Source organism: Setaria viridis, chromosome 5 (assembly GCF_005286985.2).
Source record: "Setaria viridis chromosome 5, Setaria_viridis_v4.0, whole genome shotgun sequence".
In the NCBI taxonomy this organism is placed as follows: Eukaryota; Viridiplantae; Streptophyta; class Magnoliopsida; order Poales; family Poaceae; genus Setaria; species Setaria viridis.
Genome location: NC_048267.2, coordinates 36,871,504 through 36,888,607, shown reverse-complemented (window position 1 = coordinate 36,888,607; position 17,104 = coordinate 36,871,504). Strand labels below are relative to the sequence as shown.

Here is a 17,104-nt window from a genome sequence, read left to right as displayed (position 1 = left end):
ACCCGGCGGCCGCCACCCGGATCGCGCAGGCGCGCACACCGTTCCCCACGTCCCCTCTTTGTGCCGTGCTCTCGGTTCCCCCGCCCCGCGCCAGGCACGAGCACGCGCCGCGCACCGGATGGCCCCTGCTAGCGCGCGCGCGGCGCAGGCACAGCCGCAGCAGCCCAGCGCCGACCGAAGGTTAAGTACGCTGGTGGGGCACCTGCTGCCTTCCTCCCCACGAAGAACAGCAGCAGACACCTCCGCTACCACCCTCGAATCGTTCCCCACCATGGCGTCGCAGGGATCCTCCGTCTTCGCCGCCCTCGCGCAGGCCCCCGAAGACCCCATCCTCGGAGTAAGGCCCCTCTCCCCGCGCCTTGCCTCGCCTCGCCTCCCCGCCTCCTTCCTCTTCCCCCGGCGATCTCGCGCACTGCTCGGCTGTCGCTGTCGGAGTGTCGGTCGCCTGGTTTCGGCGCGATCGCGCGGCCTCGTGGGTTTGCTCGGCCTGATCGGTGCTTGTTTGGTGCTTGGCGTAGGTGACGGTCGCGTACAACAAGGATCCCAGCCCCGTGAAGGTCAACCTCGGCGTCGGCGCCTACCGGACCGAGGTGAGTGGAGTTTGGGGATTTGATGTGAACCTTCTATGGCCCCTTATGCTTTTTTGGTGGGGATGGATTTTGACGCCCCTGTTTGTGTTCTGATCCGTGCAGGAAGGGAAGCCCCTCGTGCTGAATGTTGTCAGGCGCGCCGAGCAGATGTTGATTAATAATCCGTAAGTCTTCTGTGAAATTCAGATCATCCGTATGTGATCGTGCCTCTGGGATTATTGAAATTTCAGGCTTCAAGTTCCTGCGTCCTCCCAAGTTTACTAAAACAAAAATGGATTTAATTAGTCACTGGATCTAACATCTGGATAATGCGCATCTTAGTTTGACTAATACTTTCGTTAACCGCAATAATTATTGACTCATGTCCAGTGCTCTGTAATTTTAGGTGACCTTTCTGTTCTACCGTATTTTTTTTTCTGTTTCTACTGTTTGAGCTACTACATCTTAGAATTTTTTTTCTTTTTCTGTCTTACCACTGGGTCCGCTCTGTTGTACTTTTGTGTAAGATTATTCTTCAGTCGACTTTGCAATTGCGTGTATCGCTTTCCCTCTACTCCTTTATCGTTACTTGGACCACTGTATCTCTGCAGATGATCTAGGTACCTGGAAAATTGACCTCAGTTTTGTTTTTTTGGGTCTCCGGTCGTGTCTATACACTTCTGCGTGTGAAAAACTGTCAGCGTGGAAATTTACGATATCTTGGAGATGTTTCTTAAACATGATTTTCTTCTTATGTCTAGGTCACGTGTGAAGGAGTACCTACCAATCACCGGTTTGGCTGAATTCAATAAGCTGAGTGCTAAGCTTATCTTTGGTGCTGACAGGTATTTTTCGTGAGATTTATCTACCCATTCCTCTCGTTGGTGATATTTATAGGTCAACTGCTCCCGTTGGTGATATTTTTGGGTCAACTGTGAATTCTTAGTGTTGAAGTCTGACTACATAAAATTTCTACCTACTTGGCTACTTGTTGTGTTTCATCTCTGTTTTTTGGTTACTTTAGAAAGTTGATTGTGTTTTTTGTCAAATGGATCAGTCCTGCTATCCAGGAGAATAGGGTTACTACAGTGCAGTGCCTATCAGGAACTGGTTCTTTAAGAGTGGGAGGTGAATTTCTTGCAAGGCACTATCATGAGGTATAGAAACTCTCCTGTCTCCTTTCTATTTTGCTTCTCCACTTGATTGTAGTGCATGATAAATCATACAAATTTCTTCTAGCGCACTATCTACATCCCACAACCAACCTGGGGAAACCACCCAAAGGTCTTCACCCTATCAGGATTGACTGTTAGGAGCTACCGCTACTATGATCCTGCAACCCGTGGTCTTGACTTCAAAGGTAACTTTAATTTTTCATGCTGCTAGGTCTTTAAAGAAAAATACCACTATGATCTGAAAGCCTGCTACTATACTTCAATAATGCAAGTACAAGATCGAGGCACTTTCACACTGTATTATATATTTCATATTTGCAAATTGCGTCATGGCTGTGTCATTGATTCAGGATCTGTTTTTTACAGGACTCTTAGAAGACCTCAGTTCTGCACCTTTAGGATCAATTGTACTGCTGCATGCTTGTGCCCACAACCCTACTGGAGTTGATCCTACCATTGACCAGTGGGAACAGATTAGGCAGCTCATGAGATCAAAATCGTTGCTTCCGTTCTTCGACAGTGCTTACCAAGTATGTAGACGAACCTGATCTGAAATTGATTGACATTGAAAAAATACATCTGGTTGTCTGGTGTCACCTTTCATTCATATAATTTGTTGATTTTTGTTCACTTGACAGGGCTTTGCGAGTGGAAGTCTTGACAAAGATGCTCAGTCAGTGCGCATGTTTGTTGCTGATGGTGGTGAATTGCTCATGGCTCAGAGCTATGCTAAGAACATGGGATTGTACGGAGAGCGTGTTGGTGCTTTGAGCATTGTAAGAGATCTTCACTTTAGCTCTTGTTGATTTCACTTAGTTCTATGTCTTGAACTCAAGTTGTTGGCATCTTGCTCTGGTGTTCAAAGATTATTATACAACATGTAACCCAGAGACCAGAATCATCTTTGCCTCATTTTTGGAGATGATTAATGTAACTTCCAATCAAGTAAATCTCAGCAATGCTATAGGATTGGTTGGTGCATGAAAAATTTTGTCGCAGGTGTTCAAATTTGCCTCTATCTCTTACATGTCACTTGAATATGCCAGTTCATATAGTTATTAGCTGTTTTATTATGGAAGATAAGAATTAAGTATATTCTTGTGGACAGTTTAGATTGTCAGTCACTGATGACTACAATTTTAGCCTTTAGCTAGGATTAAACTCTTTCGCATCTCTGCAGCATTACATTGATGTGGAAATTACTAGTCATCAATGTTACAGAGGACAATTGTTTCTTTCCATCTGTTCCAAAATTATCTGACTACTAATTACTATAAGTTTTAACTGTTGGACTTTTATGCCTAATTTTTGAAAGTGGATACTTTTTGTACATTGTACATCTGAACAATCTTTTATACCTCAGAAGGTCATATTCATTTGCAATTCATGTTTCAGGTATGTGGAAGTGCTGATGTGGCTGTTAGGGTTGAAAGTATACTCAAACTTGTGATTAGGCCTATGTATTCAAACCCTCCTCTTCATGGTCCCTCTATCGTGGCGACTATACTCAAGGACAGGTAACATTCTTGTCTTGCAATGACATAATTATGGGTGGATCCGAAGAACGATATGATGTGCTCAGTTACTGTTCATTGATTTATTTATTTTTCTACATGTTTTAGTGAGATGTTCAACGAATGGACTCTGGAACTGAAGGCCATGGCTGATAGGATAATTAGCATGAGGCAGCAGCTATTTGATGCGCTGAAATCCAGAGGTACTAGTTTTTGGCTACTCCTGTCTCCTCTTTGTCTGCAGTATGATTATGTTCTATGCTAAGTGACTTGGCAGTTTTTTCCCCTTAGCATTTCTTTCATGATCTTGTATTGAAACTATGCAACTTGGTGTGGTTGCCCTTTCTTTGCCCTGGATTGATGCTGTTGCTTATTTGGCAAATACGTAATTATTGCTGCAACAAAGATCCTCTTGGCTTGTCAACAACTATTTTACAAAATAACGGAGCTTCCTCTTTCTCACTTTCTCATTTGATTTAAGTAATTGAATCTGACCTTATCATGTTGAATCAATCAATGTGAAGTATTTGGGGTGCACTGTTGATCTGTGCTGAGAATGTTCTCATAGATTATGAATTGAAAATCTTACAGCGGGCTAGTGGTGCCTTAGTTATAATGATACTCCCTCCAGTTCCAAATTATAGGTCGTTTTGGTATTTCTAGGTGCATAATTTTTGCTATGCATTTAGATAGTCTGTCTAGATGCATAATGATGTCTATGAACCTAGAAAAGCTAAAACAACCTACAATTTGAAACAGAGGGAGTATTTAGTAACAACCCTGCTGTAAGAGTTTTTCCAACTTTCATGTAATCACAACCCTGTAAGACATTTTCATGCTGCCTCCTCTTTAATGACATAGCAGTGCTCCTGTTGGTCTTTCAAAGAAAAAAAATGCAGTGAAAGGTTAAATGTTACATTTGCTCTGCACTAGTCCAGAAATTGTGATTATTCAATGTCCTTTTCCTTTCTGTTGTCTTTCTTCGAATAAAAAAGGTTTCTGGCCCTATCAGTCCATCACAAGTTTCTAAGTCTTGTTGGTAACATGCAGGAACGCCTGGAGATTGGAGCCACATCATTAAGCAAATCGGGATGTTTACTTTCACTGGGCTCAATAGCGATCAAGTGGCCTTCATGAGACAAGAATACCACATTTACATGACATCAGACGGGTAAATGCCTAATTCTATTTTTTTACACAAGTTTATAGCTGTACTCTTGTTTTCTTAGTGTAGTTACTACTTAATACTAATACTACTGACAATCGATAATGTTGGATTTCCCCTTATCCTAATTGAATAGTTTATAGAAATATAACTACAAATCACTTGGACACTTTGGTGTTAATAGTGAACTACAATTCAGCAATCTTGATCCGCACTATTGGACATTGATCTATTGACTAAATTGTTTCTCTGACCACCCTGATAGGGAAATTCCAACTAACACTGCCATACTGGCAACATGTATAACTTCTTGCAGGAGGATCAGCATGGCTGGTTTGAGCACGAGGACTGTGCCCCATCTTGCAGATGCCATACACGCTGCAGTTACTCAACTGAAGTGAATGGCGGCATATCTTCTTCCTCCATGAATAAAATGTCCTGAGGATTCAGCTAGTGGTATTTACTGGCAGACCTCCTGTAATTTCCCTTTGCAGTAGACATTGTTTGGCTCTTTATTGGGGCAGTTTTGTACTGACGGATTCAAAGATTATCGTGCATTGGGAACTCCTAATAAAAAGACGCACATGCAATGTTTTTGCTGCATCAGTGCCAAGTATTTATCCTACAACGGCCTATAGTAATTTTGTGAAGCTGCTCTCTGCCTGTTGTATGCTTCCTCTGCTCAGCGGTTATCTAGTTAGTACTTCTTGCTGCTTGCTCGAGTGATAGCTAATGATAAAGATATGGTGCTAGAATTTACTCCGTGCTTGCAGTAGTCTATAGTCGTGGTATTCAGCACTTGTGTTCCTTTGCAAGGTGCCGCTTGGGCTCAGTTTATGGCTTGAAAATGGACGAGACAATTTCCGTGCTTCTGTATTTTGCACTGATTATTCGTCATCTCACATCTGTGAACTGAATGGTCCAGGTAGCTCTAAATTCTCTCTATTTATTGATGGCTCTGATACAGTGTTCAATCCCTTAAACCATAGTACATGAGGGAGTCGCTTGCCTGCAAAATCAGGAAGACCACACGGCGGGCTACTCAAGATAGAGCCCAGTTTGATCCAAAATATATACTATGTACACTACTACCACACACACGATACATGCAAAATCTCGTGTCGTGCCGCGCCGTCTCTAATGGCGACCTGAGGGGCTTCTGTTCCCGCTGAGGAAGTCCAGCTTCTCCATGTACGTCTGCTTCAGGTTGGTCATGATGTTGGGCAGCTTCATCAGCCTGCCGTCGTCCTGCGCCGCCGGCAGCTCCGGCGGCGGCGGGGGCGAGCAGTCGTCGTTCCTCCCCTCCGAGTCCCCGGTCCAGCCCATGAAGTCCAGCAGGGTCGTCCCGCTCGCGTCCTCGCCGACCTCCTGGGGGTCACGGCGTCCGGCGGCGGCGGCGGCGTCCTCCGCCGGTGGCGGCGCGTCCCTCTTGGCCTTCTCCCTCGCGAGGTTGTCGGCCTGGATGACGTCCTCTATCCGGGACATGACGTTGAACGCCAGGCTCTCCAGCACCCTGGAGTAGCTCTCCAGCAGCGCGAACCCGACGTCCTAATAATAGTGGACACGGCGATGTGTGTGTGTGTTAGTACACAAGACCTGCAAGAGATTACCACCAGGACCAGCACACACAAAGCGCCAGCATGCTCACCCTGTTCTCTTGGATCTTGGCGATGTCGAGCGTGGACTGCGGGATGCCGGGGAACCTGTGCTTGATGATGAGCAGCAGCGTCTGCGCCCGCTCCTCGAACTGCTCCCTCTTCTCCTGGCTGACGGCGGAGCCCCACGAGGACTTGCCGTCCTTGTTGTGCACCTTGCGGTTCCAGATGATGACCGACGCCTCGATCCGGTCCTTGAGGTCCAGGATCTTGTGCTCCGACGTCAGGTCCACCGTCGACAGGAAGTCGTCCGGGTCGAACTCCACGTCCGTGATGATCCGGTACAGCGCGTCCCCGAGGCTGGCCCTCCCGTTCTGCCACAGCCACGAAAAAGGTTTGTTTCAGAAAAGATTCAATTCATATGTTGTTCTATTTGCGCATCGCTGATCATGTACCTTGGGGAGCGTGTCTATGTACGTGTCCGGGATGTTCATCTCCATGAGGCAGTTGGCGTTGATGGCCATGGCCGCCTTGAGCACCTGGTTCACCAGCTCCTTCTGGTGCAGGAGCCAGCCTCTGGAGGTCTTGGACAGCCCGGCGGGGGGCACCTTCACGATCGGGATCCACCACTTCTCGTCAGACCTCTCCTCGTTCTCGCTCTCCGAACACGAGTCGCGCTTCACGTACCAGAACTCTTTGCGCTCCTTGAAGTTGTCCAGGTAATCCTGACCACGGTCAAACAACAACTCGTTGCATCAGACTTTCTTTCAGAAAATGCGTGCTCCACACTGAGTTGTAGCGATTGAAACATGGCACGCGTGGACTGTGCTCACGAGAAGCATCGTATCGAGTTTGCGCAGCGCCGGGATGTTCGCCTGGAGATCCCGTCTCTGCTGCGTCCCCATCACCTGCGACGAGCAGAACAGAGTGTTAGAACCGGAGTGGAAGAAGCTCGATCTGGGAATGGCAATGCGGGTGGTGGTTGAACCTCCATTTCGGTGCCGTTGTCCAGGACTTGTTTCTTGGCGACGAACTCGACGATGTGATCGGCAACGGAGAGAAGCCAGCCGACCTCTCTCTTCCACCTCGCCTTCCTGTCCGGCGCCATGGGCTCCAGCTTCCGTTGCTCGCCGAAGACAGAGGCTTCAGGTGAATGAAAAAAGATCGTGCTCTTCGCAGTGAGTTTTCCGGTTTCGACATGAGATCGCAATACTACTTTGCCAAGTCACCTGCGAGGTTGGTGACGGCGTTGGAGAGGGCGAGCGCGGAGGGCACCCCTTTCCCGGACCCGGACATGTCCTCCCCGAGCAGCAGCTTGGCGAACTTCTCCTTCATCTGGTCCATCTCTGCACGCAACGCCACCACCTGACGCCTCGTCAAAACCGGCAACGCGACCGGCTCGACGCACCGACCCAAGCGATCTCGACTTACCGGAAGGTCCCCCGCTCTGCTCGGCGAGGCGCGACTTGGGCGCGCCGCTGTCCTTCTCGAGCACGGCGCCGATCTTGAGCGGCTCGCCCGACGGCTCCGTGTTGGACCCCTGGCTCCGGAACATGAGCTCGTCGTCGGCCGGCTGGCCCCGGTCCTCCTCCTGCACCATGCTCTGCGACCGCCGCACCGAGCTCCGCCGCTCCAGCTGCGCCCCGGCGCTCGCCGCCATGCACGATCGATCTGCCGCGTTGACGCCACAGCCGGCACTCCATCATATACCCGGCGGCAGCCCCATGACAGCGGCAACAAAAGGACTCGCTCGACGGCGGGCCATAGAAAGGGAGGGAGGGAGGGAGGGATCACCATGATGCCGTCGTACCTGTAAAGGGTGCAGCTTTCGGGGCCTCGAGCGGAGCGCGTGTGTCGCCGGAAAAGGATGAGCTAGCCAAGATTGTGCGCCGGAATGATTAGCTTCGAATAATGGACGATTCCTGTGGGTCTCGGCAATCCATGAATCGGTTTCGATGGATCGTCATCTATCCTGTCCGAAAAGGGGAGGCCCCGGGCCGGTGGCGAAGGGGAAGAGAGGAGTATAATTAGGGAGTGGCACTCGCTTTATTATTAGAAAGCGCCTGCCATTCTTAGCCTCTGTCCCTCCCTACTAGTGCTTCTCTTATTGAACGGTCCAGGAGTGGGGTTGGATGGAGCTAGACGAAGAAGACGAAAGCCCTCTCACTCACTCATCTTGCCGCATCGATGCGCCGTCTGGTCTCCTTTGTACAACCATGCATACAAAGCACGGTCTCCTTGTGGTTCTCTCATTGAACGCAAGCACATGCTATCCTTTTATGTCCCTGGATGAAGCAACTGTTGTGGCGAGAAACTGAGGTACCATGGGAGAGCAGAGAGACAATCTGGTCAACCTCGCCTTTCTGGAATGTGTGATCTCTTCACGTAACAGTTGCTGGCTTGCTGCAACAGAAGCCAACAGTTTAGCAAGATCGTACGCTTCCATTGAATAGCCTCAGTTGCAGGTACCAATAACGCCATCAATATATGTTCACGTCACTGTCGTCGGTGGATCAAACTTTGCGCCTACATGGATACATCATATACACTGCAAATGCTGAAGCTGAATGATCACTGATGCTATCACAATGCAATAGTGGATCAAAGACCTGGATGACATTGCGAACTGCCGTAACACACACTATGGATAATGCTGTTTCGTTGACATTTGACTATTTGAGCGAGTGGGATGCATGTGTTGTTATATTAATTAGTTAAATATTTTTAAAAGTTTTCATACGCATCCGACCTTAGCTCAGTTGGTAGAGCGGAGGACTGTAGTGTCTGCAGATGAATCCTTAGGTCGCTGGTTCGAATCCGGCAGGTCGGATATTTTCGGTGCAATTTTTTTTGGCCGTTTGAAGGATAAGGTGACCACCAGCTCTGATCCTGCGACCTCATTCGCTGCTAATAATGGATTAAAATTGTCCCCAGTTTTCAAGTTTCGATTTACACATCACTAGCATCCATCCATTTGGATTTCGTACATAAAAGCAATTTGACCAGAGATGAATTCCACTGTTTGCATTCTTGCTCAATGTTACATCTACTACCGTATACACCCAACTAATTTCACATACGCACGCACACGCCATCCGCCGTGCCGGCTGCGGCGCCACCTAGTCGCCCTCCACAAAAGCCGGAGGAGAAAATAGCACGGTGCATCTGATTTTCCTGGCCGTGATGTTACCAGCCTGCTTTGCTATGCTGCCGCCCCTTTGAAGACGAGGAACCTGAGCGACTCGAGCCGGAAGTAGATGAAGCTCCCCTTGCTGTGCGTGAAGTAGCAGCCGAAGCTGGAGCCCACCACGCATTGCCATCCCGGTCCATGGATCGTGTCAAACTCCTGCAGCCCACCCAAATCCAGCAGTTGAGCACGTTTTTTTTTCCTCTGGGAAAGCGCAGATCTCACCTTGCAGCGACCGTCTTCCAGAACAGAGAGATGAGGACGGGGATGGGATGGGTACCTTCTTGATGTGGGCCGCGATGCTCCGGCAGTCGAGGACGTCGAAGCGGTCGAGGGCCCTGGACGCCGCCGCCATCGCCTGCGCCTGCATCTTCGCCGGCATGTCCGTGTCCTCCACCATCGCCTTCCCTTCCAACATGATGCCCCTGCCCCACTCCCCTGCTCTGCTCCCGCTGTCTCGCCTAGCACGCACCGCTGTGTGATCCGAAGACGAGAAGGAAGAAGAAGACTCAAGAGACGTGCGCGGATCTGCGTGTTCCTCCACCCCCTCTCCGTGCTTATATAGACGGAGACACGGATGCCATCCACATGCCTCCGCGTCAAGCTGACGTGCTAGCGACTACGGGCAACGAGTGTAAACGACCGACCAGGTCGGGGCTCCGGTTCGTCTTCGTCTAGCGGCGAACGCCGGACAGGGGTAACTGGGTAAGCTCCGGGTGAAGCATTGGTTGAGCCGTTGAGGCACAGGTTTAATCGGTCGTTCTTTCCATCGTTTGCCGTGTCGGGTATGGCCAACGTCACGTCCAGTATTTATGCCGGGTTGAAATTTGGTTTGGATAACCCGGGCTTGTAATTCAAACTTTGAGTAACTTAACAGAAAACGTGTGGTTCGACAAGTTGTTTAGTGCCAATTTTTTTTTATATACGCTATTGGTCCCTATCCATGGCGAGTTCTCCACGTCAGCGCGTGGCTGGAAAAGGTCTCCGGGCTGTTCGCGCATATATAAAATAATCAGCCGGGCCTACCGTATCCGCAGCATGTGTTTCGGATGAGGAGGGCTCGGTCCTGTCCTGATCCAACTCTATGCAGTCCATCCTTTGCTCCAGTACCCGGTAGCGATTTTTATAGCGTACGACGTACTGCAATACAATTGTTGCGAGCTGCAGCCAACCATTGCTTGGACCAGGGTCATGTTTAGTACCTCCAAACTCCTAACTTTAACACTACGTAAAAAGAAGATTTCCCATCACATCAAACTTGCGGTACATACATGGAGTACTAAATGTAGACGAAATCAAAAACTAATTGCACAGTTTTGTTGTACTTTGCGAGACGAATCTTTTAAGCCTAATTAGTCAATATTTGAACAATAATTCACAAATACAAACGAAACGCTACAGTGTGCTACAGTACTACAATATTAATTTTGCATCTTCGAAACGCTACAGTGTGCTACAGTACTACAAGATTAATTTTGCATCTTCAAATTGGGCAACTGGCCAGTTCGAAGTGGCAGTGCCCCTCCCTAGCTGCTCCCCCTTTTTCTGGGTACAGCTACATGCACGTGCGTTCCCCCTTTTTTTTTCACGGTTGTGGGATCTTGGTCTCAGGCTCTCAGCCCAAATGAGCCTTCGGAAGCCCAGGATCGGCCTTTTGGTCCACTAGCTTATCGCCTTATCTGTCCAGGCCCAGCGGCCCATTCAACCTTCGCGCGCCCCGCGGCTTCCGGTAGCCCATTAGTTATATGGCTTCTGTTTGAGATTCGTGTAAAACAATTCCATCCTTTGGATGCACCCATCCTCCCAACCTTGCATGCCGCTGCCGCCGCCGCTGCACCCGCCGGCACCTCCTGCCTGCTACCCTGCTGGCACCGGAGAAGAGGAAACAATGGGTAAAAAATATTGACGTAGGTTTAAAAAATTTTGACTATATTTTTTTAAGATGTTGAAATAGGTGTTCCGAAATATTAAATGTATATTTTATAAAATGTTGGATCAAGTATTTTATAAATGTCGATCTAACTTTAAAAAATTATTAAATCTGATATGCTAAAATGTTGAATCTGATATAAAATATTGAATTTTCTGATTTGAAGGTGTTTGGATACCCCTTGCTAAACTTTAGCAGCTAAAGTTTAGTAACTTTTAGCAAAAAATTTGCCAAACACTCTTGCTAAAGTTTGCTAAACTATGGTTGCTAAACTTTAGCCCTTTAGCAAGTTTTTGGTTGCTAAACCTTGCTAAAAGGTGGGGTGGACACCCTTTGCCCCTCATTATTGCTTGCCTGATTAGCATTCATCAAGGGCAAACATGTTTTTATCCACCTCATTAAATGTTGTTTAGCAAAGGTATCCAAACAGCCTTGACTAAACTTTAGCAACCAAACTTTAACAACTTTTAGCTACTAAAGTTTAGCAAAGGTATCCAAACACCCCCTTGAATCTAATGGACTTAGCTAGGTTCTTATCTAAGTTAGCCCGCACGCCCAGGCCGACCTCAACTAGTAGTCCCTATATATGCTGGCATTTGGATACCATGAGCTAAACTTTAGCCTTATCACATTGGATGTTCGGATGCTAATTATAAAACTAATAGCAGAACTCCTAGGCTAGATCGCAAGACGAATCTATTAAGCCTAATTAATCCATCATTAGCGAATGGTTACTGTAGCACAACATTGTTAAATCATGGACTAATTAGACTTAATAGATTTGTCTCTCGATTTAGCCTAGGGGTTGTGCAAATTTTTTTTATAATTAAACTATGTTTAATACTCTTAATTAGTGTCAAACATCCGACGTGACATAAAAAGTTTCACTAGCTCCCGAACACCCCTGTATATATAAAAAAAACTAGTAGTCCCGCCCCACGGTCCGAACTCCGAAGCCACAACCAAGCAAACGCCGTCGTCCCCTAGCGCGCGCCGCTCGTCAGGTTGCTGGCGGCGGAAGCCACGCGCACCAGCGACCAGAGCCAGCGAGGCATGACCACGGCGCGTTTGTCCCGGTCAGGTGCACGCCCCAGCTCCTGCGCTCGACGGCCAGCCCAGCCGTCCGTTCCGCAGGGCGGCGCTGCACCCCGCGTGCGTCCAGCGTCCCCCCTCCTCCTGCAGTGGAGCGTGCGCGTCGTCCACCACGGTTTGCTTTGCTCCCTTGCCTTGCCTTTCCTTCAGACGTCGCTTCCGTCGCATAGGATTCCCTCTGCCCGTGCGCCATCTTTCACTTGGTTAGGAGACACAGGATGAAACAACGATGTACACATCTGAGGTAAAACGGTAGGCAACCATTTTTACTGGGTTGGGGGACCTCCCAACAAGGCAACAACGATCTAAAGACATGAACAACTACAGATCAACGAATCAAACAATGGCCAGCTACTACTACACACAGCTACTACTATCCCTCCGCTCAGCAATCTGAGTTCATCCAGAGAAGCAGAGACCGGCCGCTTCCTCCTTTTCTTTTTCATCACTCTCGGTAGGCGGTAAGATCGCCCGCCCGGTCTAGGCCGGAGGGAAGAAGCGGTTGAGATTGAACGGCAGGCTATAGAACTCCTCGTTCCTGCTGTCCCCCTTGAACGACCGGAACCGCACCCACCACGGCAGGCCCCGGTCGTTGCCTGCGTCCTTGGTCTCCAGCGTGTTGTCCAGGAACACGGCCACGATCAGCCCCACCGTTGGCGGCGATGAGAAGATGGTGTTGATGTAGTCGTTGAACTGCAATTCCAGGTCATACAAAAAAATAAGTTAGCGACAATGTTCAGTATCCTAACCTTAGTTCTGATTTCAGAATGACTAGTGCTATGTGGTTTACTATCTGCAATTTACTACACTGTCTATCTAGGAGCAAATGATAGACCAATCTCAGGTACTGTTTGACTTCGAGCCATAACACGCTGAGCCATAACAAAAGCCAAAGGGTAATGTAAAGGGGGACGAACCCATCCGGCTTTGGTGTGCGCAGGACCACGCTGAGCAGCCATGGTGTACCGGAAAAAGTACTCCGGCACGGATAGGCCAAGGAAGATGGAGACGCCCACGATAAAGAGGTTGCGCATGGAGTTCATGTTAGTGAACTGCAAGAAGGACAGCCCCACCGCAGCTGAAAGTCAGATAAAGCGAAAGCGTCAGTCTCGGCATAACCAAAGCGCAGACTGCGGCACATTACTCATATTCAGACGGTTTCAGGAATCAGGATGACTAACCAACGAGCCCAAACAAGACGCAGTACACGGCTGCGAAGATGGTGAATGGGATGGAAGCAAACAGCGCTCCGAATTTCCCTGCAAACAGATAATGAACAGTCAGGAACAGTGTTTCTTGCTTTTCGGGCGACATGATCTGCAAACAATTCAATTGCTAGATGATAAAACAGTGGCTCACCCAGCATGGAGAAAAAGATCATGAAACCGGCAGAGATCTGTATAACACGCCGGCTCCCGATCCTTGTCGATCCAAGCAGCCCGACGTTCTCCCTGCATTGGTGTTCCAGGTAGTATCAATGCTTGAGGAAAAAAGTGATCTGTGAAGGCACAGTGATGAAAATTTTGGTATAGACACTCACACTGAGACAGTGGAGCCAGTGCCCGTTCCAAATAGCCCATCAAGGAGGATGCCGATTCCCTGGTGTTTCCACAGAGCATCTTTTTTAGTTTTGTGCAGCTGACAGAACATGAAAAGAAGAACAAACATGGGTGCAAGAAAGTATTTACCTGCCATCCAATGCCTCTACTCAGGATATGAGCTGGAGGTGGAGTCGCACTTGCAAGACGAGCAGCAGCTTTGTAAGATGCTGTGGACTGTCCAAGAGACACATTGTTAAGGTCAATTTGTCGTTACTGGGTTCCAAAGCAAAGGATCCAAGGCTGTACTACGTAACTAGGGGTATCACCTCAACTAGTGAGACCAAAACGGCAGACACCATACCAAATGATTGGCCAGCGTTGAAGGTTGGTGCCCCCCATTGTAGTGGGTAAGGAATCTTAATCCTGGGTCAAGTCAATGTATCAGTGCGCAGAAAAAAAACTCTAATAATTCTGTCTCATAAAAGGAATGCAACTTAAGATCTTTCTTGAGTGGAGACAGATGTACTTAAGTTGTTCGTGGTGCCAAATTTGTCACTCTAACATTATATTGATAGCAGCAACAAGAATCATGAGTACGATTTAGATAATCATGAGTACCCTCAAAGCATCAAACAATCTAAGGTGTCTCACTCGTGTCACTAAAAACATGTATCAATGAATGCTAGACCAAAAAATTGATTCAGATTTGCAAAATCCGACTATCCAACATAAATGTTCACCATATACCTAGCACCTATACTAGATTGAATATAGAGCATCTTGACAGTTACACGGCACACTGGTAACATCAGATTAGCAAGGGGACTAACCATGGAGCAGAGGAGATCAGATTGGCTCGGTCAGTGCGGCAGTTGATCTGAGTGACCTCAGTGCTGTTCTTATAGGCACCACCTGAAGTGAGGATTTGAGCATATGCCCATACCAACGCGATACAGATGAAAAGGGAGAACCTTTCCAGTATGGGAATATCTTTTATTTGTATATTCTTCAGATACTGAGGAAGAATTAAAAAGGCACAAATTAGATATTCTTAATTCCCAAGCTGAATTTTGATTGATAAAAGACTGAAGTAATTGGAGTAGTTTGTCAAACCTGAGAGAGTACAACAAAGAGAATCAGCATCGGCAAACCGACCTCAACGCATCTCCCAACCTGATGCAGTATCAAACATCAATTGGATGAACGAACGATTCCTTATCAACATATACACGTTTGCGTGGTGGACAGATTGAGAGTATGAAATGAAGATGGGGACAAAGCAAACGTTACCACAGGGAATCCTCTTTCGAAAAGGCCAAATCCTAGCAGAGCAACCACTGGCGCCATCCCCACTGGACTGAAGAATCTGAAAGAGAATATGCATTTCCGCACCAATCAGCAAAGCCTAGGCACTGTCAATACTGAACTGAAATGCGTATGCATTTGTGCACCGATCTGTTCTAATGCAAGGGCACTGGAACACTCCTATGAAGTGTGAAAAAAAAAAGCACCTGGAGAAAATGCCCCAGAGTTGGCTGTAGCCCAGGATTATCTGGATACTGGAGGACACTATCAGTGCCCCCTGTATTGCCCTCATGGTCTCGAGGAACCTCTGCTCAATCACAGATGAACAAACAGCAGATCAGAACCACCGCCTCATCAGAAATCGCAGAACAGGCACGAGCAATCGCTCACCTCGTGGCCATCGGGTATCGCCGCGAGCGACGAGTCCTGGATGATGGCCACTATCGGGATCACGAACGCGTAGGAGCCGCCGATCACGGTCGGCAGCCGCGTCCCGAAGAGGGATTGCAGCAGCGTGTTTATCCCCGTCACGAACAGCAGCGTCTGCACCACCCGCACCCTGTCCCCCTGCAAACAGCAACACCAATCCCAAGCACCAAAACGTCACATCACCAAAGCTGATGCTGCCAAGAACCGAGACCGAAGCTGGTGTGGTCATCAAGAAGTGCAAGGCACTACTCACATCGTCGCCACCCATCATGGGAACCAACACCGCCGGGATCATCACCGCCGTGCCAAGCGCCAGTATGTAGTGCTGGAAGGCAAGTATGATCGCCTCCCCTGTACAGCAAAAAAAAAAAAAAGAACAAGATTCAGAGAGCGGAATCCCAACCGGAATGTGAAGCCTTTTCAACTCATAGCTTGGATACGCACCCCAGGGAGGGTTGGAGTCTATGCAGTACTCAAACCCCTGGAGCTGCTCCATGGGCGGATGGCTGATCTCCTCCGGCTTCGCCTCCGCCATTTCCCCTCGACGAGCTCTGCCTCTTCGGCCAAAAGAACCCGGAAACAGGACAGATAGAGAGCTCTGTCTCTCGGCCCCCCAAGAACACGGTCTCTTCGCTTAAAATCACCCACCAGCAGCACGCCTTAAAATCCTGCGCGCTGGGCCTCTCACGGCAAAGCGAGAAGAAGCAGCCAAGCGGGGAGATAGAGATGAAACGTCTCCACCGGCAACCGCCGCCCGTTGCTGGCGAGCACCAGGACGAAATCTGTTAGCTTTGCGGCGGGGGGGGGGGGGGGGGGGGGGGGGGGGCGGGGGCGGCGTCTAGTAGCCGTGGCAAGTACTGGTCGCCGGCCGGCCTCTTCTCTATGTCATGGCGCTGCCAGCCTTTTTCTTTCCTGGCTGGCCTTTTATCGTTGGGCTGGGTTTTAGCTGTTGAGGCGGGGTTTAATGCTTTCTCGCCTTCGAAGTGTTGTTCCCTCCTCTCGGGGAACTGGCCGTTGGCTTTTTTGCTGTGACCGAATTGCCCCTCCTCGGTCCCGTACGGTTCCCCTGTTCTCCACCTCGACACCTCGTGCTCGGCTAGACAGCTAGTAGACTACTGTTTTGCTCGCATGACTGTTTGACTGCTGTTGTTGGGTTTTCCTTTCCTTCTTCAACGTCTGGGAATCTCCTGATTAAAGCTACTAACTATTTTTTTCAGATCTTATTCATCCCAGATATCATTTTTTAGCATAGTATCTATCATATTCAAATTAAGTTAGTAGTGTACAATTTCAACAAAAAAAGTCAGTAGTGTACATACGAGACACATACTAAGTACTAGCTCTTTTCACTTTCACCCATTCTTTCCCTTTGAATAACCACGATCAACCACAAAATCTCTTTTTTTTAAAAAAAATAACCACAAAATCTCTACTTGGCACTATACAATTCTTATAAAAATGGATTGGGCACTGTCCGTACATTTTTCCCGATTGCGGCCAACCGATGGGACAATTGCTCCAATTAGATATCCACAGCGTCACCTGACGGCCCTGGTCCAAGACCAGAGGATAGTTGTTGTTTTGCCCTTTCCCCCGGCCCTC

The 17,104-nt window shown here is 48.4% G+C and overlaps 4 protein-coding genes and 1 non-coding gene across 5 annotated transcripts; 2 read left to right on the top strand and 3 right to left on the bottom strand.

Annotated features, from left to right (window-relative positions):
• Nucleotides 1-79: 79 nt before the first annotated feature.
• LOC117856971 (aspartate aminotransferase, cytoplasmic) lies at nt 80-5,029 on the top strand. The gene is made up of 12 exons (XM_034739431.2): nt 80-337; nt 519-590; nt 693-754; nt 1,331-1,414; nt 1,627-1,726; nt 1,809-1,929; nt 2,111-2,274; nt 2,383-2,520; nt 3,140-3,261; nt 3,367-3,461; nt 4,309-4,429; nt 4,740-5,029. Exons 1-12 carry the CDS (start codon nt 119-121, stop codon nt 4,822-4,824), a joined length of 1,383 nt encoding a protein of 460 aa, XP_034595322.1. The 5' UTR covers nt 80-118; the 3' UTR covers nt 4,825-5,029.
• A 320-nt stretch (nt 5,030-5,349) lies between these two features.
• On the bottom strand, nt 5,350-8,557 carry LOC117856970 (rop guanine nucleotide exchange factor 9). Its single transcript, XM_034739429.2, has 8 exons — nt 7,829-8,557; nt 7,450-7,689; nt 7,248-7,364; nt 7,007-7,161; nt 6,852-6,926; nt 6,474-6,743; nt 6,072-6,392; nt 5,350-5,971 (listed from the first exon to the last, which is right to left on the bottom strand). The coding sequence occupies exons 2-8, from the start codon at nt 7,676-7,678 to the stop codon at nt 5,561-5,563; spliced, it is 1,578 nt and encodes a 525-aa protein (XP_034595320.1). The 5' UTR covers nt 7,679-7,689; nt 7,829-8,557; the 3' UTR covers nt 5,350-5,560.
• A 205-nt stretch (nt 8,558-8,762) lies between these two features.
• TRNAY-GUA (transfer RNA tyrosine (anticodon GUA)) lies at nt 8,763-8,848 on the top strand. Its single transcript is given in 2 exon segments — nt 8,763-8,799; nt 8,813-8,848. It is a non-coding gene; the product is annotated as a tRNA-Tyr (tRNA).
• Nucleotides 8,849-9,006: 158 nt separating this feature from the next.
• LOC117856974 (uncharacterized) lies at nt 9,007-9,952 on the bottom strand. The gene is made up of 2 exons (XM_034739433.2): nt 9,486-9,952; nt 9,007-9,364 (listed from the first exon to the last, which is right to left on the bottom strand). Exons 1-2 carry the CDS (start codon nt 9,621-9,623, stop codon nt 9,221-9,223), a joined length of 282 nt encoding a protein of 93 aa, XP_034595324.1. The 5' UTR covers nt 9,624-9,952; the 3' UTR covers nt 9,007-9,220.
• Nucleotides 9,953-12,467: 2,515 nt separating this feature from the next.
• On the bottom strand, nt 12,468-16,318 carry LOC117854450 (nucleobase-ascorbate transporter 2). Its single transcript, XM_034736641.2, has 14 exons — nt 15,947-16,318; nt 15,756-15,853; nt 15,464-15,640; nt 15,280-15,380; nt 15,059-15,134; nt 14,882-14,941; nt 14,599-14,783; nt 14,095-14,191; nt 13,916-14,002; nt 13,768-13,826; nt 13,587-13,678; nt 13,409-13,486; nt 13,145-13,305; nt 12,468-12,920 (listed from the first exon to the last, which is right to left on the bottom strand). The coding sequence occupies exons 1-14, from the start codon at nt 16,035-16,037 to the stop codon at nt 12,708-12,710; spliced, it is 1,575 nt and encodes a 524-aa protein (XP_034592532.1). The 5' UTR covers nt 16,038-16,318; the 3' UTR covers nt 12,468-12,707.
• Between the last annotated feature and the right edge of the window lie 786 nt (nt 16,319-17,104).

What these genes read in the sequence shown, in the direction of transcription:
- LOC117856971 (XM_034739431.2), top strand. Translation starts at nt 119, where the DNA reads ATGGCCCCTGCTAGCGCGCGCGCGGCGCAGGCACAGCCGCAGCAGCCC. An exon ending in CCGAAGACCCCATCCTCGGA is followed by an intron (nt 338 to 518) that starts GTAAGGCCCCTC and finishes TGCTTGGCGTAG; the next exon opens with GTGACGGTCGCGTACAACAA. An exon ending in CCGTGGTCTTGACTTCAAAG is followed by an intron (nt 1,930 to 2,110) that starts GTAACTTTAATT and finishes TGTTTTTTACAG; the next exon opens with GACTCTTAGAAGACCTCAGT.
- LOC117856970 (XM_034739429.2), bottom strand. Translation starts at nt 7,678, where the DNA reads ATGGCGGCGAGCGCCGGGGCGCAGCTGGAGCGGCGGAGCTCGGTGCGG. An exon ending in GCAGAGCGGGGGACCTTCCG is followed by an intron (nt 7,365 to 7,449) that starts GTAAGTCGAGAT and finishes CGTTGCGTGCAG; the next exon opens with AGATGGACCAGATGAAGGAG. An exon ending in AACTCGATACGATGCTTCTC is followed by an intron (nt 6,744 to 6,851) that starts GTGAGCACAGTC and finishes GACCGTGGTCAG; the next exon opens with GATTACCTGGACAACTTCAA.
- LOC117856974 (XM_034739433.2), bottom strand. Translation starts at nt 9,623, where the DNA reads ATGTTGGAAGGGAAGGCGATGGTGGAGGACACGGACATGCCGGCGAAG. An exon ending in TCGCGGCCCACATCAAGAAG is followed by an intron (nt 9,365 to 9,485) that starts GTACCCATCCCA and finishes GGTGGGCTGCAG; the next exon opens with GAGTTTGACACGATCCATGG.
- LOC117854450 (XM_034736641.2), bottom strand. Translation starts at nt 16,037, where the DNA reads ATGGCGGAGGCGAAGCCGGAGGAGATCAGCCATCCGCCCATGGAGCAG. An exon ending in TCGAAAGAGGATTCCCTGTG is followed by an intron (nt 14,942 to 15,058) that starts GTAACGTTTGCT and finishes ATACTGCATCAG; the next exon opens with GTTGGGAGATGCGTTGAGGT. An exon ending in ACTGGCTCCACTGTCTCAGT is followed by an intron (nt 13,679 to 13,767) that starts GTGAGTGTCTAT and finishes ACACCAATGCAG; the next exon opens with GGAGAACGTCGGGCTGCTTG.